Source organism: Echiichthys vipera (genome assembly GCF_963691815.1).
Source record: "Echiichthys vipera genome assembly, chromosome: 23".
In the NCBI taxonomy this organism is placed as follows: Eukaryota; Metazoa; Chordata; class Actinopteri; order Perciformes; family Trachinidae; genus Echiichthys; species Echiichthys vipera.
Genome location: NC_139848.1, coordinates 10975696 through 11001642, shown reverse-complemented (window position 1 = coordinate 11001642; position 25947 = coordinate 10975696). Strand labels below are relative to the sequence as shown.

General features: G+C 43.7%; 1 protein-coding gene and 1 long non-coding RNA gene across 2 annotated transcripts in view; both read left to right on the top strand.

Moving 5' to 3' along the window:
• Positions 1-1931, top strand: part of nalf1a (NALCN channel auxiliary factor 1a) — a gene marked incomplete at both ends in the record, with an annotated part of 29797 nt that extends 27866 nt beyond the window's left edge. The window contains one exon of the mRNA XM_083937858.1: positions 1633-1931. Coding sequence (XP_083793984.1) covers positions 1633-1931 — 299 coding nt within the window. The remainder of the gene's footprint in view (positions 1-1632) is intronic.
• Positions 1932-9144: 7213 nt separating this feature from the next.
• On the top strand, positions 9145-13374 carry LOC310964800. Its single transcript, XR_014593761.1, has 3 exons — positions 9145-9236; positions 9787-9875; positions 12844-13374. It is a non-coding gene; the product is annotated as an uncharacterized lncRNA (long non-coding RNA).
• The last annotated feature ends 12573 nt before the right edge of the window (positions 13375-25947 follow it).

The following is a 25947-nucleotide window of genomic DNA, read 5'->3' as shown; positions in this document are numbered from 1 at the left end:
TAGCCGTGGTGCCTGGATTGTCATTAGAGATATTGTGTGCACAGTTGAGATATGCAACCACAAAACAAAACTGGGAGTGGGTGAGATAGCAAAACGTAACGCAGCCCTGGGCGGGTCGCACGATGAGGCGTCTCTATTTATCAACAGGCCTAAGGGGTGTCTTCCTCCTCTTACCTGTTGTCGGTCTTTTGAGGGTCCAGGTCCCATACAGCCTTGTAAGCAGGACAGGCTTAGAAACCAGACAGACGGCAGACTTGAAATATAGATTTAGACTTAAAGAAAACAAAAGGAGTTCGCACAGGGAATATTAGACATCGTCTTGCTTTATAAAAAAGTAAAATTTTTAATTTAACCCCCCCTCCCTACCCTAATAATTTTCATACAGTTCCTAATAAGAGTGAAAAAGAAAGTCAGGGAGATGTTAGGCCAAAAACCGGGCCAATTAGATAGACCTAGAACCAATCAGAGCAATGAAATAGGACCTACAACCAATCACACGTATTGCTGAGCGACACATGCAAGTAGGGGCGGCGCTTCGTCCGTTTTGAAGCAGGGAAAAACTAAACAGTACACTACAATGTGTTTCTAGAAAATAGATTCACATTATCTGCCTACTTTGACAGTTCGACCAGAGTTTCGTGAGAACCCCGGTTAGCTTCTGTAACTACGTTCCCCCTACATCGTGATTGGTCTGCACGGGGCCAGGTGTTCTGGAAATCCGAATGGGAGAGGGGCCAGACGTATTTTTCTACCATCGTGGCTGTCCTTAGATAAAGAGATTTAAGTTTTTAGTCTAGAAATACGCTTTTTTACACATCAGATCAGCCTATCCTAGATCTGCTCTCGTCACCCTTCCCTCTCTTCTGTGATCTCAGTGCGGTGGCAGCTCCTTTTACACGCGCTGGCCAGTTAAAACTTCCGGAGTCATCAGCTGATGTATCGGTGCGTCACCCTCCTGTGCAGCCGCAGACTTAAATTTGAGTTCAGCCGAGGGTCGCGGCGTCTGGTCCTCGAATTGGAGCTGCGCACTGAGGCCCTGTGGGCTTGAGCCGTCTACAGAGCTGGAGGACGTTCCACAAGGAAAGTTGATAAGGAAACTGCCACTGCGCTGCAATTAAACTACTCGATGCAAACTCGATCGTTGGTATTAAAAGATGCTGGAGCAGTTTTTCAGGCTTCATTCAGATGTCCCACTTCTATTTAACATTTCTCCTGGAGACAGCCTGTATCAGATTATACCTGCACTGTATCAGACTAATGTTGGCCTTTTACTGAACCTGAAGTCTTAGTTCACAGTCTTTGTTGAATTCCTGATTCTAATTGGTCAGTTACGGTATTCTACTGTCTGTTATTTGTGAATAGCAGGCAGCTGATAAATAACAGACAGTTGCTATGCAGTTCTGATCGCAGCCTCTCAAGGACCATGTTTGTTATTGATGTATTTATTTCGTCTCCTGTAGTAAGTGTGTCATTGCTGCGAATGCACGCCATGAGACAATATTAAGTCGTCAACTTCATTCAGAATCTTTTTCCTCCCACTGATGTCAGCTGTCAGCCAATCATCTTGACTGATAAGAGATGCATGAAAAACCAAAAAGTCAGCATTTCTCTCCTGTGTCATCTGTTTCTCAGGGCTCTTGGCAGATCATCTGTCAGACAGTGAGGCGAAGTGCTGCGACGTCCGATGGGACTCCAAAATGGACAACCCTTCAGGCGGGACACTAAAAAGGACTGCTTCTTCCTGCCAGCCAGAGGGGGCCTCGGTCACCTCCGCTGCCACCTCGAGACTGTGCAGCGGGCGACTGAAGATCTGCCTGCTGGCCCTCGTCCTCCTACACACTGTCATCATCATTTCAGCCTCCCATAACTCGACGTTGGTGGGCGTGGCTGCCATTTTCTCGCCGGAGGAGAGTGCTTCTAATGAGGAGTGAACCTCGGGGGGAGGGTTGAATCTGGTGCTTGTAAAAGAGTGATGTCGCTCGAGGGAGATTATGGCTTTTTACAATGTAGCGGCTGCCAGGGACACATCTGGCGAGACATGCTGGAGATGCCTCTACAATCTGCCGCAGATGAACCATCAACCACGGGACGCGCGGGGCGGGGGGAGGGGTTAACTGGAGCTAAGGGTGCTGGGATTGGACATCCACCGAACCGAGATGTTTCGAGAACCACCCCCCTCTAAAGAACTGACCTCTTGCCACTTGAAACCTGCTCATTGTTTCTATTCCATCCAAATGTTTTCTAGCATCCTGTCCCCCCCTCTCCTCCCTTCTCTCCCCCTCCCTCCCTCCCCCTCCTGGCGATTTTCAGTGTGTACGGATGGCACGTCAGAGGAAACAAACGGACATTGATGAAGTGTGCGCTCTCACTCGTCATTACCTTTAGATTTTTTGCTGCATTCCTTTCAGTTGCCAGAATGTTTTTTGACATATCAACTGTGTCCCGACTTCCTACTCTCCATCGCCTCGGAGGCATCTTCCTACCACCTTGTGTGTGATGTCGCTCGAGGGCGCGTCGAGACCAGCTCACCCGTCATTCATGTGGGTCTTGTTTCTCTGAAAACAAAAGTTGTATGTGATTCTTCTATATTCTAATGTTCGGCTTGTATTTTGTCCCACTGGACCTTTTCTCGACCCCCTTACGACGGTACATGCCTACATGTTTTAGGACCTTAAGTGCTCTGAGACTGGCTTCGCTCTCTCTTCTAACTTGTTGGGCCATTGAGCAAGTTAGGAGGGATGAGGTGGCAAAGGTAGTGACGCTTACAGCTGATGGCTACAGGAGTTGACGCTGAGCTTAGTCACCACGCAGTGCTCCCGGACAGGACGTGGTGTTCTCTGGTGTGTTCAGTTTACCTCATGCGGTAGTGTCGGGGTTGCAGCGTCGTCTTAGCGCCACAGAGAGTATTCAGTTGTACGTGAGACTGCAGGGACAACCCAGGGACACTAGAGAACAGTTGCATGATGCCAAAACACCGGGGGCCTCATTTACAAACCGGGGCGTACGCTTGTTTCTACACGTACTTCTCTTCTTCTTCTTGTGCCGTTCTGGTTTTATTTGGAAACATCGAATCTCTCAGAGTGGAACTACAATAAAGTGACAGTAAAACGAAAGTTAGACCGTGTTAAATTTTAGTTATGAAAGGGGTTTAAATCAAATTCTGGTTATAGGGTCATTCAAAAGTGGACGTAGCTTAGGCCTGTTAATGTTCTCACTTGTCCAGGTCATCATTATCCCCAAAGCAATTTCAGGCAAAAGCAACTGGACTTTGTTATTTGTCTAAGAAGACCAGTCCCAGCCTAGTCAGATGCGTCTCTTGGATGAGAGGTGAAACGTCTTCCTAGACAAATAACCAAGTCCAGTCGCTTTTGACTGAAATTGCTTTGGAGATGACGTAGCTTAGCTAATACAGCGCAAGACATTCTCCGTACTCACCCACATCGGGGACTTGAAGGGGCAACTGTTGAAAGGACATTTATGGAAATCCGGAAACATTTCAGCCAGTTACTGTAATAGAGGGTACGGCAAACCAGTCGCTCTCCTGTAGTAGACAGTCGGACTACAACGTCAAAAACCAGTTGGAATGCTTTTACGATGCCGTATCTCTTCAACCGCCGCTGCTTTAAGTCCTTACTGTTAGATCAGGAGGAGGAGGATAAGTGTTCAACTCATAAATTCGACTTCAATCGCATTCTTTGCAAACGGAAAAGATGGGAAACCTTTTTTCCCCACCTCGTGAGGGTAGTCGGCCCATTTATGATGAAGTTTTGTCGGGGAAAAACAATCGGAGATCGTCTCTTTAGTTGACAACAAAAGAAACTGTGGAAATAGTGAAGTGGAAATAAGACCTGCAGCAGTTCAGGCACGCAGACGTACGTCCGGATTTCTTTTTATAATACACACACTTAAGAACTTGTCCTACGCTCGGTTTGATAAATGAGGCCCTGGATCTTTGAGTGCCTCTCTGCTGCGTATGCCCAGTGAGGCAGATACTGGCAATGGAGCAATATGGGAAAAAAAACAAAAAAAACGGCCGGTGTTTGTGTCCTATTTTTGTGGCATCGTCACTACTGTCAACTCGGCTTTTATGTATCGTAGAGTAGGCGCAAGTGACCAGCCAGCCAGCCAGCCAATCAATCAATCAATCAATCAGTCCGTCGACTCTTAAATACCCTGAGACGAGCTGATCAACCGCTATCTCTCACAGACTAGCAAAGGGCTGTGTTAGTGTCAGCGTGCGAGGAGTGTGAGGAGTTTTCAAGGGCTGATCCATCCAATCTTGTTTGTTTTTTTAATTTTTTTATTTCCTCGCATAGCTGCTGCCGGTAAAGTGCACATGGATGTGAGGAGAGGTCACGCGGGGATAGAGAATACTTCCCCTTTTTAGCTACAGGAGCGCGCTGAGATTGGACACCAAAAAAGAGATCTATCCGATATAGAACCTGATACGAAAAATGAAACCTAAGGACGCCAAATCTCTTCATTGAAGCAGTGTTGGTCGCCCCCGGTGATCAGTTAATGACAGATTCCCCTTCAAGATATCCTGTGAAAAACGTAGTATCAGCGCCCCGCCTCCCCCGCCCCCTCCCCTCCCCTCCACATTAACAGCTTGACCTTACCTCGCCTCACATCACGCAACAGCCATCGGTTTACTCTCCACACACACACACACACACACACATCAGAGCGGGATGTCCCATGGAAGTGAAGTGTACTCTTGCCTCGACTTTAGCCCCTCCCCGGTTTACCCTCTGACCCCCCTTTTTGCTTGGTATTCTCCTGTGATGTGTTGTTTCATTGGTTTGTTTTCCTCTACAAACTGTGACGACGAGAACTACATTCCCCCGAAGACAGCAGCGGATGTACTAGGCCCACACTTTGTGCTTTCGTCCCTTCGATCTCCAGCTGTTCACGATCTGAGTCTTGTGGATCTATGCAGATGAACCCCAGCCCCAAACTAACCCCCCACGCGTTCCCCAACCACCGCCACCGCCACCGCCACCGCCGCCACCCTTGTCCTTTCTGTTGTAAATATGTCCTGAGGATGTGGGATCCCAAAATGGCCGCCCCCTACACCTGCCCACCCCCTACTGTTGGAATCTCACTGTGTTTTTCCGTTCGCCTCCTTGGTTTTTCGTCTGTTTTTTGAGATTTTTGCCGCATTTTTCTGTTGTCTAAAGCAGTGGTGTGAGCTGATGAGTAGGACTAAGTTGGATGTTGAAAAGACGAGATGAAGAGGTCTTGATAAAGAGAAACAAAAAAAATAATAAATGAAGAGCTTGGATTGAGAAAAAGGGTTCAAATATAGAGGAAAAAATTCTGATAAAGTTGTCATATTGTCATACTAGAGATGCTTTAGTTTGCTAATTTACTTTCTTTTTTTTCTACAAAAAGACTTGGATGAAATTATTTATAAGATGCGTCCCACGAGTCACGATCTTTTTTGGACGTAAAACAAATACATTTATTAACATTTTGTTCAAAAGAAAATAAATATAAATTATGTTAAACATTACTGGTGTTTGTGCTTTTTTCACTGAGTGTCTTTGACATTGATAACGGATCCCTAAAGTGTCATGTGTGTACGTATATTGGGATAATGTCACTATTGAAGCTTACAGCCAGTCACTCTGGGTGTAAACCCTATTTATAACATGGCTTCTGACTAAAGAAAGCAATATTCCTTTATTTTATAACTGTACGTTTTAATAATCCCTCAGGTTATTTCCCTTTTGTTTCAGATGTATCTCTCAAACAATAAACACACGTGATTATTTGTGTTATATTCATGTGTGCAGCTTATTTATTTAATACTGAACTCTAAAATCACCCGTAGGTGTGAATGGTTGTCTGTCTCTGTGCGTCTCTATGTGTCCTGTGATAGACTGGCGCCCGATGCCAGCTGGGATCAGCTCCAGCCCCCCCGCGACCCCGACAGGGACAAGCGGTTAAAGATGAATGAATGAACGACCTCTTGAAAGCACCATAAGGCACACACAGTATAATCCGGTTCCTTATGTTCACCAGCAGAGAGCAGTGAAGCCTCATAAACCAGAGTTCAGACCACATTTTTATCAACAGTTCCTGTATGTCCTGTTACCTCTCAAACTTTTCTTTTTTCCATTAATGTGTCCATGCTCAAACGCCTCTGTAAACGCCATGTAAATCACTAGGGAAAAGTAGTTTTCGTACTCAATGGCCGTGGGGCCTGATATAAATACACAACGTAATAAAGTCACTTCATTATGGGATACGGCTTCACCTCAGTCTAGTTAAAACAATATAAATGAACCAATGACAAAAGGGTTTGACTGCCACAACAAACAACAGGGAAGCTACATTTACAACACACACAGGGGAGTGACTTCATTCCCAGGGCATTACCCTATATCAGGGGTGTCAAAGTGATCCAGTAAAGGACGTCTGTGGCTGCAGGTTTTCATTCCAACCAAGCAAGAACACACCTGACTCAAGCGAGAACACACCTGACTCGACTTACTCAATCACCTGAACTGTCTTCACACAGTTGATTTGTTGGACCAGGTGTGTTTTTGATTGGTTGGGATGAAAACCTGCAGCCACACGGCCCTTTACTGGATCAGTTTGACACCGGCAATTCCGGTCCTGGAGAGCCACTGTCCTGCATCTTTTAGGTTTCTCCCTACCCTAACTCACCTGAGTCTAACAATAATCAAACTGTGACGAGCTTCAGCTGCTTGATAACGAGCAAATCATTAGACTCAGGTGTGTTGGAGCAGGGAGAAACCTAAAACATGCAGGACAGTGGCTCTCCAGGACCGGACTTGCCCACCCCTGCCCTATATCTTTACTTAGCATAGCTGTTTGCTTAAATTTTTCATTTCTAACAAAATTAAAGAAAAACTACTCGAGCTTTTACTAACATGCGTACTTTTCTCTCTCATTGATGACAGCTGTTGTTTCTGCAAAAAAGATAGAGAAAGTATCATCCATGTATTTAACATTTGGAAAGATTTGGACATTTTTATTTTTGCCAAAACTACAGTTAGGTATTATTATTTTTGTTTGGCTCCTTCTCTCACAATAATACATTTAACATAATTAATCTCTTCATATTACTCGGTAAATTCTATAAACATAAAGTCAAAATGTCCAAGCAACCCCTTCATTCCCATTATTTTTATATATTTTGATCCTCTTTCATATGTAAAATTCAACAAAAATGTTTTTATCAGCTATTGTTTTATTAAAATTACATTCAGTAAACTTGTCTGCCAATATAACTTGCCCTATATCTATTTATTTAATGTCCTTTTTCTCATTAATTAATTTTATTAGAGCTTATTTATTCATTTAATTTATTTATTTACCTATTGTCATTTCTATATTCTTATTCTTATTACTTATCTAGGCCTACTGTATATTATTCATTTAAATGTTTTGATGTTTGTCCTTGTCTGTCTTGTTTCTTTTTAATTGTTCAAACTATTTGCTGATAAATAAAGTTTTTAAAAATAGCTGTTTGCATGATCAGTGTTGTGAATATATGGAGTACAGTGTCTTTAATAAGCCAAATCAACACACACCGACCGTGTGAGTGAGTCACAGGTGCGCGTGTGGGAGCTAACGGCTAAATGCTCGCGCGTTTAGAGGGGCTCGTCCTGCGGGGGCTTGTGCCTTCACTGAGGGTCTTTTACCTTCAGGGAGGACTGTTGGCTGTCTGAGCCTGAAGACTGGCCACTATGGACTGGGACTGAAGGGTCAGAGGAGTTCAACACAGCAGGTGAGGACCACTTCATGACTTGAGGCGTGAGTAGGCTGTAAAAGTGTCCTGTTTGGTCTGTGTGGTCGAAATGTCAGGCTATAGTTAGCTAGTGGGTTTGTATAAGGTACTGTGCCCGCTAAGAGTGTGCTTAAGTGTCCTCTAGGGGCCAAAATGTGTGCTAAAGTGTTCTTTAGGAGCCAAAATGTGTGCTAAAGTGCACTGTAGGAGCCAAAATGTATGCTAAAGTGCACTGTAGGAGCCAAAATGTGTGCTAAAGTGCACTTTAGAAGACAAAATGTGGGCTAACGTGCCCTCTAGGAGTGAAATGCGTGCTAAAGTGTTCTCTAGGAGCCAAAATGTGTGCTAAAGTGCTCTCTAGTAGCCAAAATGTGTGCTAAAGGGTCCCAAAGCACGTGCTAAAGTGCCCTCTAGGAGCCAAAACACGTGCTAAAGTGCCCTCTAGGAGCCAAAATGCGTGCTAAAGTGCCCTCTAGGAGCCAAAACGTGTGCTAAACTGTCCTCTAGGAGACAAAATGTGTGCTAAAGTGCCCTCTCTAGGAGTCAAAATGTTTGCTACAGTGCCCCCTAGGAGCCAAAATGCGGGGGCCTCTGCGCTCACTGGGGGACTTTTACCTTCAGGGAGGTGCGGGAGGACTGTGGGCTGTCTGAGCCTGAAGACTGGCCACTATGGACTGGGACTGAAGGGGCAGAGGAGTTCAACACAGCAGGTGAGGACGACTTCATGACTTGAGGCGTGAGTAGGCTGTAAAAGTGTCCTGTTTGGTGTGTGTGGTCGAAATGTCAGGCTATAGTTAGCTTAAAGTGATAGTTCGTCTGTTTTGAAGTGCGGTTGTATAAGGTACTGTGCCCGCTAAGAGTGTGCTAAAGTGTTCTCTAGGAGCCAAAATGTGTGCTAAAGTGTACTTTAGGAGCCAAAATGTGTGCTAAAGTGCACTGTAGGAGCCAAAATGTGTGCTAAAGTGCACTTTAGAAGACAAGATGTGGGCTAACGTGCCCTCTAGGAGTGAAATGCGTGCTAAAGTGTTCTCTAGGAGCCAAAATGTGTGCTAAAGTGCTCTCTAGTAGCCAAAATGTGTGCTAAAGGGTCCCAAAGTACGTGCTAAAGTGCCCTCTAGGAGCCAAAACACGTGCTAAAGTGCCCTCTAGGAGCCAAAACGTGTGCTAAACTGTCCTCTAGGAGACAAAATGTGTGCTAAAGTGCCCTCTAGGAGCCAAAACGTGTGCTAAACTGTCCTCTAGGAGACAAAATGTGTGCTAAAGTGCCCTCTAGGAGCCAAAACGTGTGCTAAACTGTCCTCTAGGAGACAAAACGTGTGCTAAAGTGCCCCCTAGGAGCCAAAATGCGGGGGCCTCTGTGCTCACTGGGGGACTTTTACCTTCAGGGAGGTGCGGGAGGACTGTGGGCTGTCTGAGCCTGAAGACTGGCCACTATGGACTGGGACTGAAGGGTCAGAGGAGTTCAACACAGCAGGTGAGGACCACTTCATGACTTGAGGCGTGAGTAGGCTGTAAAAGTGTCCTGTTTGGTGTGTGTTGTTGAAATGTCAGGCTATAGTTAGCTTAAAGTGATACTTCGTCTGTTTTGGAGTGGGGTTGTATAAGGTACTGTGCCCGCTAAGAGTGTGCTAAAGTGCTCTCTAGGAGCCAAAACGTGTGCTAAAGTGTCCTCTAGGGGCCAAAATGTGTGCTAAAGTGCTCTCTAGGAGCCAAAATGTGTGCTAAAGTGTCCCAAAATGTGTGCTAAAGTGTCCTCTAGGTGCCAAAACGTGTGCTAAAGTGCAGTTTAGAACACAAAATGTGTGCTGTGCCTTGTAGGAGCTAAAATACATGTTAAAGTGTCCTCTAGGAGCCAAAATGTGTGCTAAAGTGTTCTCTAGGAGCCAAAATGTGTGTTAAAATTCCCTCTAGAAGCCAAAATGCATGCTAAAGTGCCCTCTCTAGGAGTCAAATGTTTGCTAAAGTGCCCCCTAGGAGCCAAAATGCGGGGGCCTCTGCGCTCATTGGGGGACTTTTACCTTCAGGGAGGTGCGGGAGGACTGTGGGCTGTTTGAGCCTGAAGACTGGCCACTATGGACTGGGACTAAAGGGGCAGAGGAGTTCAACACAGCAGGTGAGGACCACTTCATGACTTGAGGTTTGAGTAGGCTGTAAAAGTGTCCTGTTTGGTTTGTGTTGTCGAAATGTCAGGCTATAGTTAGCTTAAAGTGATAGTTCCTCTGTTTTGAAGTGGGGTTGTATAAGGTACTGTGCCCACTAAGAGCCATAATGTGTGCTAAAGTGTCCTCTAGAAGCCATAATGTATGCTAAAGTGTCCTCTCTGAGCCATAATGTATGCTAAAGTGTCCTCTAGGAGCCATAATGTGTGCTAAAGTGCCCTCTAGGAGCTAGAATGTGTGTTAAATTGCCCTCTAGAAGCTTACGTGTGCTAAACTGTCCTCTAGGATCCAAAATATGTTTTAAATTGCCCACTAGGAGCCAAAATCTGTGCTAAATTTCCCTCTTGGAGGTAAAATGTGTGCTAAAGTTCCCCCCCTGAGCCAAAACGTGTGTTAAAGTACCCTCTAGGAGCCAAATGTGTGCTAAAGTGTCCTCTAGGAGCATAAACTTGTGTTAAAGTGTCCTCTAGAAGCCAAAATGTGTGCTTAAGTGCCATTTAGGAGCCAAAACGTGTGCTAAAGTGTCCTAGGAGCCAAAATGTGTGCTAAAGTGTCCTAGGAGCCAAAATGTGTTCTAAGGTGCCCTCTAGGAGCCAAAATGTCTGCTAAAGTTTCCTCTAGGAAAGTGTCCTTTGGCCAAAACACGTGCTAAAGTATCCTCTAGGAGCCAAAATGTGTGCTAAATTGCCCTCTAGGAGCCAAGCCCTGTGCTACTCCCAGGCATTGTCGAACACCCCGATCTCCTTGCGTTAACACGGGGAGCTGGTCGTCCAAATTAACATAAGTGCCGTCAAAACATCCAGGACCATACTTGAATATAGTGACCTGCTTTAACAGCTCCAAAATAAAGCGTAAAGTCTTCTTAATTTACATTTTCATGTAAATCACCACCTGAGTGTGGTTGAGCGTGGTTCAAATGGTCACTTTCCTTTACTAATATGACATGTTCATGTCCATGTTCACAAATATGAAATTTCACATGTGCATTTTTAGAAATGGCAAATTAACTCTTTTTGCACTTCGGGGCAGATCCCCCAGTAAAAGCCACAGGAAAAGACCGCAAACTGTGGCAGACCAGATCCAAACTGCGTTCCCCTGGTGGCACAGTTACCTCTCTGGACGGGGGCAGCACAAACGTATTTTAGCTAAGGCAGTCATTATAAAATACATTGGGGAAAAACCCGACACCCCCAAACGTTCACATAATGACGCACATAAATAATCTTTTAAAACTATACAAGAAGAAGTATTTGTTCCTGTCACCGTGGTCATTTGAAGATATTTTTGAACGCAAATTAGAAGAGCGATGCGAAAATGATCATTCCCCCCTGTGTCGTGAATACAGTCATTCAAAATAATCCCAATTATGTATTTTTTACAAGTTGTTCAGTAGTACTCTGCAGTGGTAACCTGCGGTAACCATGGGTAACTGCATGTTTTTAAGGCGATGATAGCTCTTGCCCCATCCTGTACTGTGTCACTACGCCCCTGCTGCCCACAGTCCACGGCCTGCTCAGTACCTGTTGGTGGGAATCAAACATCAGTGTTTTCCAGTGCAAAACAAACAAAGGATATTACTAATATCATTATTATTAATGCAGGATCTTTAAGGAGAGCACTGCCACTCACTCACTCACTCCCAGAGGAGACCAGAACTTACCAATACTTCGATGCAGCCACACGGTGGCACCATAGGACCAGTTTAGATCCCAGACTGTGCACTGATGCAGGCTACAGTGATGCCCCCCCCCCCCCCCCTTTTTTTAGAGTCGAATATGCAGGAAAAAATAACAATACGAATAATGGTAATAATTTGAAGAGTTTCATTTGAAATGTATAGATGAAAGCATAGCATTTAAGAGGCTGAAATAAATGTGGAAATACGTGCATCCATAGTCAAACAGTGCCTGGGAATAAAATATTATATACAGAATGATGTACGCCAGGGTGCTGACATACATAGCTACAAAGGGCAGAAGGTATTGACATTATGTCTATAGTATATATCTACTATACATTCAAAAACTCCATAGAGATGGTACAAATAAATACATTCAGTAAAATATTGTTGTAAGCATTCATCGTTCTCATCCTGGGGTGGAACAATTTGATGAGCATCTCTGAAAAAAAGCGTGAGTTAATCTCTCCAGCAGCTTCGCATGCTTTCCGTTTCTAAATGGTTCAGGTGGCAGCTCTGGCTGTTAAAGTGGTTCGACTGCAGTTTCCTCTCTGTGGCATTTTACGAAGTTTCCCACAGCAGAGCTCATTTTTTCCTATTTTCTTTTCTCTGAACCACATGTCAGCTGACCTGACATTTCCCCATCTCATGGGCCCCCTTTCTTCATTTTTACTGTGCAGCCTGTCAAACGTTTACAGAAGTTGGGAAAAGAGATGAGACTTCTTGAACTTGGTGATCCTCTTATTATACCAAGAATTTCCTAAGTGTGTCGTCAGTGTGAACACGCACGCAAGGCTTTCTGGGTATGTCCACTGATGCCATTTGGACATGCCAGAAATCCACCCTAAAAACACACTAATATTTGGTAAATGGACTTGTACTTATATAGCGCCTTTCTAGTCTTCTGACTACTCAAGGCGCTTTCACGGTGTTTGTCATATTCACACAGACATTCACACTGATGGCAGTGGACATCTACATACTATCTAATCTAATCTGACCATTCACACCATATTCACACACCCATGCGCAGCACGAGGAGCAATTCGGGGGTTCAGTGTCTTGCCCAAGGACACTTCGACATGTGGAGTTGGGGATCGAACCGCTGATCTCTCAAATGGAGGACGACCCACTCTCCCACTGAGCCACAGTCGCAATATTTGAACCTTGAATTTTGCTATGTTGTGTATATTTCTCCACCTGCGATGTCTCACCATCTTCCGCCATGTGTGTCCATCATACAGGGTGAAATCCTACAAACAGCCCACCACCAACCAACACCGAAAAGCTCAGTCTGTGTTCCCACTGTCACACGCTCCTAAATGAATCGGAGAGCATCCCGCCCACATCTCGTCCTCTTGCCGCCCACTTTCCTCTCTAGTCTGAGTTTATTTATTGAACAAACTGGCATCTAACTCGCCCCAAACCGCTCCAGCGATTTGACACCTCGGCTTCAATCGGCCAACACGCCATCCATCCCACGCTCGGGCTCGTCTGCTCCAAAGGCCCCGCTGCAGCAGCAAGTTGGAGGGGTGACAAAAAACAAATCTTGGCTTGGTGCATTTGTTGATGGCGCTGCACACATCACAGCGAGGGAGAAGAATGTGTTTACACAATCCCATTTGTCGGAGGGAAGTGCAGAAGCGAGGTTCCACACAAACTCATGCACACACAAAACACTGCGGCTGTCCAGTGACTCTGCAGTCTTACATCATGCCCTCCAGAAACACGTGCCAGTTCAAATCTGTTTTGTGAGCTCTGTCAGACGAGCTCCTGCAGCCATTGTGTTTTCAATCTTGAACCAGAGAACAACATTAAATTTTAATGCTATAAAATAAGTGTATTTTCTTGCAGTGAGAGATGTATGGAAGCAAATAAGAGGCAGAAACATCAATTATCAGCTAGGGATGCTAATAAGTAACCGTTTAACTGTTAAATACAAATTTAATCAGTTAAACAGTTAAAATTTATATGAAAAAAAGTAATTACACACGTGCAGCTAGTCATCTTTTTAACGGAGTAGATTTTTGAAGTGTTCAAAGAGGTTGCGAGTCTGACAACCGGGCCCCTGCTCCAGCATGAAAAGGCAAAAGACCCCGAAATTTACGTTCAACTTCATCTGTTTGTTTTTCTTGTCAGTGGAAGCGATTTGCACATTTGTTTGTGATGTTGATGAACTTTTCACCCTGTAGTCAAGCAGCTTTATGTGCTTCACCCTTAGGTCTTGTCTTGCGGAGCTAAACTAGTGTCGAAAAAATGCACGCAACATCATGGCTGCATGACCGGTACCAGCCTACAGTTATCAGTTAGTGGTTAACGATCAGTTAACGAGGGTGGGCTATCAGTCAGTCACCCATGTTATGAGTTTACTATAGTGAAATGTTACCACTACTGAATACCTAATTACCTAGGGGGCGGCAGTAGCTCAGTCCATAAGTGAACTGGCTGGGAACCTGAGGTGCCAGTTCATCTCCTTGGCACTGCCGAGGTGCTGTTGAGCAAGGCACCAAACCCCCAACTCCTCGCCCTGACATCTCTCCATTAATTGCATATATACAGGTCCTGTTTGTGCATGTGTGTGTATTTCGGGCCGTGTGTGTGTAACCTGTATAATAATAATGACAGAGTAAATAAATAAAAGGAATTCTTCTTCTTCTAATGTCAAGTTTAAACCGCTGAGTTTATAACATTGAGATCTTTTACTCTGCATCCATATTTTCCTTGTTTTAGTCAACAACAACATCTTTTTTTCCCCTAAAATGGTGATTTTAGTTACCTGAGAAGAACAAATGCATTCACTGGGGATCACATGTTGACACGTCGTTCACGTCCCTGAGCTACATGTGATGCATTAGCCTCGAGCTACTGCTGTTCCTGTTTGTTGTGATCAGTTGTCTTGCGCTCCGCAGAGGTCATGTCGATGAGAAACGCACTGAGGCTCCGTTTTGCAGCCGAGGACACAGGTTTAATTAGGGGAAATGTAGAGGTCGTGCAGTATGACTTGCTGGATGTTTATCATTTCACAGCACTTACAGAAGAAGACATGGATTTATACACACTGATGAAATCTGGCAAGCTGTAAATATCCTCCTTTCAGTCGTTGGCACAGGCTTCCCTATCTGTATCTCCATGCAGTAAACCGACACTATGCGATCTGAGCAATGCAGTGACACAAATTCATTTTTTTTTTCTGTCCAAGAATGTGTAAAAAGTCACATTTGGCAGATGGCTTGTGAGACGCTCCGGGCTGCACTCGACATTTAACAGATATCACTCTTTGCAAATGTCCCCCTCTAGCTTCTTTATACTTGTTCCCCCCTGTATTTGTGTGTGTGTTTCACCGCATGAATAATTCCTAACAGTATGCCATATACTGAAATTTAAGTGAGCGATGGCACTGACGTGGCAAAGGAGAGTTTTCCGTCAATGCACAATTACTATTCATAAGTCTATGCTACCGATCTCTTCTATTCTTTTCCTTTGGAAATGTCTCAAAGGTTAACACGGGTTGCCTTAGAGACAACACGACGAGCATTCTTCAGTATCACTGTCAGGACTGACAACAGCGGAGGATACCAACCCACGTCGGTGGCTGTTAATCACTCGGAGCAGGGTATTCTGCTCACTTCAAATACTGCTGCAGACAAACAATTAATCCCTTTGCCATTTTCTCTAATTAAAGCCGATGTTATCGTCCTCTTGCTCTTACCTGAGCAAAGCAAATATCAACATTAACAAGTAGAGCAGCGTAATCCTAATCAAGACACTCGGCGAGGAACGCATTGTAAAGGTCAGTCGCAAGGAGTTAGATCACCTGGCAGTCGCAAATGACAGCGTGTACTTTATTTGTTCTGCTGAGGATTTTGCAGTGTGACATTTTATTTTCCACACGCAGGATGCAGTGTTGCGTCGATAAAAAGCCCACTAAACCAATGTTTGTTCAGAGGTCTTGTCCTTTCCTCTCATTCCATTCATTCATTTCCCTTGCAGAAGCTATCTGACTATCTATAGTTCCATATTTGCATGCGTTACAGGCTCAGAATAAATCCTGGGTTACCCGTGGACCTATTTTACAGGTTGATATAATGTCATATCTCTGATTGTATTTACTAGCTAACCTAGGTCATACATTCCCCTATCTCCATACACATACAACACCAATTCAATACAAGACCGCCACTCAGTAGCTCTACCATACCCTGGTTTAAAGTCAGCCGTCTGTCTCGTTGAAAAGTTCAACAGCCAGCGGTGGTTCATTTGCTGTCAGATGTTTGTATTTTATTTAGGAAAATCCACATTGATGGGCCTTCGGGTTAAGTTCAGTCAAATGATGTGAGAATAAAAAGGATGCTTAGCACCTGAAGTGGTTCTTATTAACCCACGTTGACTTTCAACATGGAACCTATCAAGTTGAAATTGAGGTTATGGATTTGTTTGAGACGTTCACACTCAGGCTTCAGGCAATTTGGCTTTTACTCAAGGGCAATTACAGCTATTATATTCATTCCCGGAGAGGAAGCCGAGAAAAAAAATATATCTGCCACTAAATGAAAATTGCTTCCAAAATGGGGAATGATGTCGGATGTTTCTGTGATTACGAGACATACCCACTGGCACACACATTGGCCATTTCAAATCAATGCGTTCTTCCCACACAGAGTGCGTATCGGCATGCAGGACAGCATGAAGAGTGGCGCCCAGGGCGGTGCTGAGTCTGGCTGCCTGATTATGGAGAAATAAGGGGGTGCGAACACTTTAACACCCACATCACATTGATTAGAATCAGGGTCGGACTGAAGAGCGGAGAGCAGAGAGAAAGGTTTCTTGTGGAGAGACGACAGGAACAAAGCCCGGACTGCATTAAAAACAAAGCCAGTTTCTATGCCTGTGAGTCAAGTAGCTCTTGTGCGTCGCTGCGGTTTATGTGGTTCAAAACATGCAGTTACAGTACAGTGGGAGCGCCCCCCTCTCTCTCTACATGGCATATTCTCCCGATAACTGCTGTTGTTAAAGTACCCATTTATCTTGAAATCATTAGAATTTCCTCGCGGTGCTAAAATTAAATGGACTCCAAATCAATCACTGAGCTCTTTGACCTCAGGGCACGGAGGAGATGCGTCTTAAACTGCAAAAATAATCACTGCACCCTTTTCTGTTGCTGTCCAATGGCTCACAGCTTCTCTTTAAAGATCCCAGAACATCAAACGTGAGATTTCTTTTTGGGTCATAAAGCAGGGCGAGAGGCCAGATAAGTACTGTGAAAGTTTAGCATTAAGCCTGTAAGCAGGGGGGAACAGCTAGCCTGGACATCTAAACTAAGCACTCCTTGTCTTTATGCTGAACTAAGCTAATTGGCTGCATTTGCTCTTGCTATATTGTACAGGCGTAAACCCTCTCATCTCACCTGCTGCAAGAAAGCAACTAAGCATATTTCCTCAAAATGTCAAACAATTCCTACAAGAAAAATACCTTTGAAAGTTGAGATTGCGAGACAATGAATGCTCAAGGATTAGTCGGCCTGAGCAAATATGTTGTTTTAAACATCTCTGGTGAAAGTTCCAGGAGGCCTGGAGCTCAGGATGTCCCCTTCACAGTCTGGTTGGTTTGGAGTACACTTGCACTCTTGCACTGCGTCACGGTCAGTCAGAGTTTAAGCGGCCTGAGACAGAAACACGTATGCGCGTACCGTTGAGTTGTTATTTGAGGAAGTTTTGTCACCAGGTTGGCATTTTTTAATTATGATTCGTTGATAACGCCCTTCGGTCATCGAAAATGAAAGAATTGAGAGGTCCCAGACAAATAATCAGTGTGCGAAATGAAACACCTATTTGGTATTTTGTAAAACACGTCCTCAGTATCAGCTGTTGGCAGTGCTGCGGGCTCAAAAAAAGCTGCTGTCATCTCAAGTGTGAGTCGTTCCAAAGAAGCGCTCATAAATAAATCAGTGTTTTAAGACACAAAAGGAATGACATTAAATCATCACTCGACAGGATTGCATTGGGACTTAATGTTATTCCGAAGCCTTTAGCATGCAGCGCAGGATAACAGCACAGGTAGTAAAAGCAGATGTCCAGTCGTGAAATTCAAATTGACAGGGTGAATGAATTGTAATAAGTGGCTCTGGGTAAGCTAAATAATCACCAGACACCAACTTTCTGAATTCTGCGTTCCTGAAGAAATGGGATGAATAATGTAAGCAGCCGGGCAGACAGACCTTTAAACAGGCAAACAACGTTGATAGAGTCGTTGGGCTTAAGAAAACTTGAAAGTATTTTCTGAGTGGACTATAATTCATTCACGCTCCACTCTCAGACCGGAATCTTTCACGGTGAGGTGGAGTGATGGAGGAAGAACTCTGCTCTGCCTCATTTCCATAAACGGGCTGTTCTTCAGAGCCAGGCGGAGTGAATACATTTCGGAAAGGAACACTTTTATGAAAAGCCGGGATTGAACTTTTGTTTTGTCACTGTTGTAACACCAGTGATATCCAAAGCCCATGCCAAACGCGCTTCACTGCATGAAAATAAACAGTCGATTTCAGGGTGAAAGCCAAGAAAGGAAGAGATCTCACAGAACAGAACAGCAGCTCAATTCATCATCACTTTGTTGAAGTCAGACGGTTCCACGAACAGAGATGAATTCACAGGTGAAATGGTGCCTTGCATAGCTGCTATTACTTTACTATGATGGTGATGCTATTTGAAGAGAATTAGCATTACGGTAAATTTGGTAAATAGGTGTAGAAATATGCTTCATGTTTGTGTGTCTCTGCTTTAGTAAAAGTGCTATGGTAAGATTATCTTAACAGCAGCATGGCCGAATAATACATTTTTAGTTCCCTTTAAGCAACCAAATGTGGTGGTTAGCCCTGTCGCCTCACAGCAAGAGGGGTGCTGGTTTGAATCTGGGCTGGGGCCCTTCTGTGTGGAGTTTGCATGTTTTCTCCGTGTTCTCCAGCTTCCTCCCACGTCCAAAGACATGCAGACTCTAAAATTGCTCGTAGGTGTGAATGGTTGTCTGTCTCTTTTTGTCTCTATGTGCCCTGTGATAGACTGGCGTCCTGTCCAGGGTGTACCCCGCCTCATGCCAAATGTCAGCTGGGATCGGCTCCAGCCCCCCCCCCCCGCGACAAGCGATTGAAGATGGATGGATGGATAACAAGTTTGGTCAGTTTGCCATGCTTCCAAACCATAAACTGTTTAGAAAGATGGACGGTTTGAGGAGTTGGTGGAGCACAAAAGAGAGCAAAAATAGATGTAAACATAACAGAAACACAAATAACCTGCCCCCATATATTCCCACACGCACAGAAGAAAGTGCCACAGTGTAGAACGGAAATATAAGAATAAATCAAAATATATGGCAGTTAATTAGGCATAAAACACATGGGGCAGCTACTAACAATGCAATAATGCCAGTAGCCATTGTCACACATGGAACAGATGGCAAATGATTTACTGTAATTAAACCATTCGTATGTCTCTGTCCTGAAATCTGTTTCAGTGCCAGGTGGTTAGAGACTGTTCAATCAATAAAGATGAAAAGGCAAAAGATCGGCTTCTCCATTTCAGTCTTTTCAGTAGAAAAGAGAGCTGTGTGGTGTTGTCAACCTATATCAGAAGGATTAATCGTGTCGTGAGCATGAAAGTGTGACAATATTGCGCAGTTTATTTATGTACACACTGACAGAAAGGTCAACCCGATAGTTTTAATGATATCAAATCCAGTGTTGGCTGAGCAAAGATGTGGAAAAGGAAAAGGAGCTGGATGATATCATCTTATCAGCCGGATTATTATGAGAGTGATTTAAAGATTCTTTTCGGACGGCTGTTTTTTAGAGAAATGACTTTTTCAAGATGCAAGAAAGCTTTTCTACCTACCAGCGTTGGTAAAGAGTGTCAGAGCTACTAGTCTAAAGAGAAGGGATTCTTATCTCTGAAGCCTTTTCTCTGGTAAAAGTGAACAGAACGCATTAGCTTGACTGTCAGTCACTCTTTCCCCTGTTAGCCTCTTTGACGCAGTCAAATTTCAACTGTCTTTGCGTTCCCTTAAGCTTGTAACGGTGTCACAGTGGTTTTTCTTTGCTGTCAGCTTATTTGTCTGTGGTCTATTTATGCAGGAAGACATTTCAACTTGTTTTCACTTGTCAGGAATTGATTTACTCCAAAACAGGTAACATGGGCCATCTGAAAGTAGGTTAAACTAATTGACTAGGGTGGGGTTATACAAATAATCAACTTGCTGGGGTGTTGTCCAACCAAAACTGTTTCAAAACTGTTCCAAACGGCCACGCAGACAGAAACACACAATGCGTAAAGCCGTCATAACAGATGGGGGAGAGAAAATTGTTTAAATATATGGATAATATGCACATGTTCTCTCCTAGAAGACATTCACAGTGTTGGGCCCATCTGTCCACATGAAACAAATAGCATATACGTACGCTACAAATCTATTTTCTTATCTTGTACTTTACTTCATCTACACTGATTGTGTGTTGGACTAAAACGCAGGTGACCTACACTCAAAACTACGCCCGAATGCATCCCTTGTAGACACATTAAATGACTTTAAATGTGACTCTATATGGTATTTAACTGGATATGTTTTTTCGATTTTGCATATCATTTGATCAAGTAGGCGATACGACTAGAATCAGGGCTTCTTGCGTTCTAGTTGGTCCCCTACACTTTGTGATATCTGTGTCATTCAGTAATATGCTGCATCTCATCTTATCTTCAACCGCTTATCCGGGGTCGGGTCGCGGGGGCAGCAGCTCTAGCAAGGGACCCTAAACTTCCCTTTCCCGGGCCACATTAACCAGCTCTAACTGGGGGATCCCGAGGCGTTTCCAGGCCAGTGTGGAGATCTAATCTCTCCACCTAGTCCTGGGTCTTCCCCGAGGCCTCCTCCCAGCTGGACATGCCTGGAACACCTCCCTAGGGAGGCGCCCAGGGGGCATCCTTACTAGATGATCCTGAACCACCTCAACTGGCTGCTATATGCTGCAATAAACACATAATATAAAAATGTGACTTCTTTGGGAGAGCGTGACTTTGCTTAGTAACCAATTGACAGCAACACAAGGCTTCTCACTTCACTGGCTTCTGCTTTGTTTTCAGCCCACTGGGTGATTATAATCGCGTGCTGTAAAGACAAACAGAGAACGAGTCAAGCCGACAAAGAAGATGCTGTACAGTAGAATAAAAAGCAAGAGAAGGCAGCAGAACGCAGGCGCTTTAAACCACTTTGAGGTTGCTTAATTCAAGAGACTTGTTTGTGGATGCTCATTTATGAGGTTCCGAAAAGGCCCATGCAGCCTGTTTATCCATCCGTCTTCTCCTTTTTCAAGAGAACCGCGTAAACATTTCAAACGGAGTCATTATCTACGCTTTGAAATAACAGGGAATTATCATATTTCTTTGGACTTTGTAAGGATTAAGTCATTTTAGGGCGTCTAACTTCCACAGCTCCGATATTGGTGTGTGTGTGTGTGTGTGTGTGTGTGTGTGTGTGTGTGTGTGTGTGTGTGTGTGTGTGTGTGTGTGTGTGTGTGTGTGTGTGTGTGTGTGTGTGTGTGTGTGTGTGTGTGTGTGTGTGTGTGTGTGTGTGTGTGTGTGTGTGTGTGTTAGGGAGAGATTGACTGAAGAGACGTCACATATACAGTAGCTCCTGTACATATGGGGCTTCCATCTGGAGTTTTGATCTTGTGAACTGCCTGTGATGCACATAGAATGCAGATCTGAACACGATGCACATGGCGACACAGAAGATGGATTATTAATATTATAAGACCGTACCTGCATATTACCTGTAGACACTTGTATTTACATGCTGAAAAAGGACATACTGAAAACATTATATTAATTATTTTTGTATCTTACATTTATATTTCCTTTTTTTTAAAGTGGCACTGCTGTAAAGTCTTGTCCATTATACATTTTTGAAATACCCTATTCTCTCTTTTCTTCATCTAACTATCTTTCTTTGCTGTATTCTATCACTGAAAACCCAATTTCCCCGCAGAGAACATAGTCTTTCTGTACTGATCAATTTTTTAACATACTGTAGCACACGTGAGGTGCAGATGAAGTCAGTTTCCCCCCCAAAAAAGCGTTGTAACCCATATTTCATGCCTTATCGCCTGACTACCTCCTTAGTACAGCCTGCGACTGAGTAGCAGCCACATCACAATTTATAATTATGAGGCGAGAGCTCGTTTTAACTCCGACCTTCACTTCACCGTTGACCTTTGGTATAGCACGTTTCAAAGAAATGAAAGCGAACCATATTTAGCTTATCAAGTTCTAAGACATGCTGCAGCTCGTTTGGACTGTGCAAATTAGGCAGGAATAAAAAAAGAGCAGATCAAAGGTCAATATTTGCGCTAAATGGTTTCATCTTTAAATAGATTAGAATTTTAAAAAAAAACTTTCCCTTATCCCTCCCATCAATGCAACACTATTTTTGGTCTGGACAGCATGTGTTTAACACCTGCTGGGTTCACAGCTGAGTATGCCACATTGTAATCGGCCCTGCTTATTTTAGAAAAAGTACGGAGGTTAGCACAACAAAGACAAATATTTTAAGCAAACCATGCGTATTGACTTAAGGGCTTTGCATACTGTATGACTCTTTGAATAATAAAGAAGATCACTTGTTTGTAGGTTCACCGCACCTTTTAGCATCATACTCCTTGAAGGTAAAGGGCACAAAACATTTGCACAGTGAAATAAGAGCTCTGGCATGTGACTCGTCAGGTGTCACATGCCAGAGCAGAGGTGACGCTGCCTTCATGTGCTATGGAAAAGATGGTGTTTTCCATTTTAAACTGCCTAAATCATCAGCTTCTGCAAAAAGAGGATTTATCAAAACACAAACAGTAAATAATATGCTGTATTTTTTAAAGATCATGAATAGTAGATTTATTAAATGACAAAAGAGAAAGCTAATATTTCTGTTTTAGCTACATAAGCTTGGTCTACCCATACCTGAAGCACATAATCTTCTCTACCAGCTCAAAAACAGTGTTGTTGTAATAAAGTAGACCCTTGCGTTGTGCTCCGCCATGTTGAAAAGGTCAAAGGTTATCTCATCTCAGGAACTCCTGTAGTTTCCCAGTGGAAATTACCACATGAGGGGGTATTCATGTGCAATTTTCATGTCGGATTTTGGTATTTTCCAATTTTCCAGAGGACGTGAAGGCTCCATAACACTCCTGTAGCAGATGTTGATCAGCGGTTCAGAGAGGAACAGTCGAAACCAGACGATTGGGGGTAATCTTTAAAGAAATAGTTTGACATTTCTGAGAAATACACTCATTCACTTGTCATGTCTCTGATCCGGACACTAAATATGAATTAGGGGGTTAGCTAAGCTTAGCATAAAGACTATAAACAGGGGGAAATAGCTAGCCTTGTCCGATCAATTGACTTTTTCCTGCTCCAAACTGTCGTAACTATATCGACCTTTAAAAATCTGCGGTTGACCTCTAATTCAAAGCCCCCAGTGAGTTACCATTTTAGTATGGCTAAACTCACGCTTGTGAACTTTGGTTCCGCATCACGTAAATAGATTTAAATAGCAGTTGTCCCCTGTTCACCTCAACGTAACCCCCATGTCTAAATCACTGTCTGTTGTTTGATAATTGTTTTCGGCCTCTGGCAACTGGGGCTGGGCCTTGTTGATTCCCAGTACATGTTAGTTACTTTAAGTGACCTATGTTAAAATAGGTCTCTGTTGTTTGTCACCTGCTGTACTCTCTCAATGTTGGCGGACATCCAACAATTATTTTAATGAAAGGAACAAACGAGGCACAAGATACTGTGCGTTACATCTTGGGATTATGTAACTGCGTGCTGTACCTCCCTGTTCTTCAGCCTCTCCTTCATATGGATGTTTCAGGTGAACCCAGCAACACCTTTTTGTTCATGTGACTCCTCACTTTCAGTCCCCTTGGGCACTATGCCTGTCAGGATGATTGACAGCTTCCCGCCAGGTAACTCAAGTCAGTACCTCTCTGCTGGATCAGTCACAGAAAGATGTTTCTCCCAGGGGACGTAAATTACTTTTCATATTTCATGTGCCACTCTAAGAAAAGGGACAAAATCCCAGTTAGACACAATGCCATATTTGTGACATTTCACATCAGCAATGAAGGCGGGTAAAAAAAAGTTCTTTGAAAAGGCGTTGTCTCATCTTTCCCATGTAAAGGTTTAGAAAATAATCATAACTACAGAAGGAGATATTTAAAGACATAAGCAAGTTCAATGACCGTGTCTCTGTCTGAGTTATATTTATGAAAGGCTCACCGTGTCGTGGGAAAATGTCCGTGTACTGCCACAGCATTATAGTCCATTCAAAATTCATTACATTTTCCCCACGCGAAACTATAGTTTCAATACCTCCTCTAAGTGTTTGGTCAAGGATTTGGGGGAAAAGAAAAAATTTGAATCCCCAACTTAACCGGCACAGTCTGTGTTTGCACAGCCGAAATATATTTGCCTTTAGCGGTGAAAAGTTTAGTGTGATATCTCTGAAGACGAGTGAAGTGATGGTTCTGACATTTTCAAGAAGTCCTTTCCCTGGCTACTGATTGGATCACAGAGACAAACTGTGACTGTGATGTCCCGGTTTATGTCCCATCTCACTTGGGAATTTAAGGTGAAACTTTTTGAGAAAAGAACAAAGTTAAACAGGCCTAACAAAACACCGTTCATGCGAGTTTGAACTATAATTTCATTTCTATTAAAAATGAAAATATCGATTTCAAATCAGACTATAAAAAACTGACGTAGCATAACCGTCCAGGTCCGTTCTCTTAATTCAATCCAATCGCCCTCGCCTACGGGAGTCGCCATCTTGTTTGACTTTAACTCTGCCTCGTTTTCTCTTACCAAAAAAGGGCATGTATGTGACGTTGGGGGGGAGGGAGATTCTTCCATCTGGCTGACGTATACCTCCAAGGAGAGGAGAGGGCCAGAGGCTAGCTGTCACTCAAGAGGCCACGCCCCTATTTTTTCATAAACTTTACCTCCAATAAAATAAAAACTTGCCTGGTACAAAAAATTTCCCCCCCTTATTTTTGTCATGGAGATATGACCTAAACATACAGACTAGAATGTTTTTTGTCCTAGGCCTTAAACAGGTTTAATGATGCTGTGATAACGGCCTGTTTAACATGGGGGTCAATGAGAAACTGCTCTGTTATGAAACATGCCCCTAGTGGACACGCAGAGAACTGCAGTTTATGGTGCTTCTTTATTGGATCAACCAGGAAATCACTGTGATGGGGGCTTGATTAAAATCCAACCTTGGATGGAATTAATAAATAGTCTATAAGAGATTAGATGAAGGAGGCTGTAACATGATAAACCATGCTGTAGTTCAGCAGTAGCACAAGCAAAACAGAGTAATACAATCAGCAAACTAATTCAGAAATATTAGTTATACACATAAATATATATCAAAAGTCAAAAGGTAGTTTTCATTTGTTGTTCCCTCATTAAAAGTTACGGTCTCACATCAAGAAATACTGAAATATTGATTGATTGCGTGCGATGCAAAATAACTTTTTCATCACTTTGTCTTTATCATTGAAGTCTGTGCTCGCACGTGACGCTTCTGTTTTTTGTGCTTGTGTTGAGCTTAATCAACACCTAATCCTACTGCTTTGATGTCACGCTGACGGGCACGTTCATCTCTGTGAACGAGGAACTAACCTCAACCCAAGGGGCTGCATCAGACTCCATCTGAGAAATCCTTTGGAGGCTGTGAGGCATGTGTGATATTTCCAACCCCTGTGCCTAAGTGCTTTGTGTTTGTAGGCAACAGCCAAAGCACATGTCATATCGGTCTGATTTATAGTCCAAAAAATATTTACCTTCCCTTATTTATCTTCTTCCTGTCACCACACACACATTCTCTCACATTACCGAGGCCAAAGCAGCATCCTCAGACTCCCCCTGTTGGCTCACAGACTCCCACAGAGAGCAAGGAGCCAGCAGCAGGCGGCCTCGTGCCACCATGCCATGTGGCTTGGCCTCGGTGATCACCATTTTAATAACGAGGTGTCGACGAGGATGACTGATGAGGATGTCTCTCCTCTCCTCCTCAGTTTGGACTCAGAGGTACAGAGATTTGGCTTGAAGGAAATCGGAGAGCACAGGAAATATGGGAGATGTGGGCAGCTTGACTGAGTGTTTTTCCATCTCTCCCGTTAACAGAGACATCAGCTGTGACGCAAGCGCGGAGAAGTGCCACAGTCCCTGATATAACTGCCAGGATCAGTCTGACGTGCTGATGTCTTTGCTCTCAATAATGGGATCGATGGTTATTTTGTGCTGTGG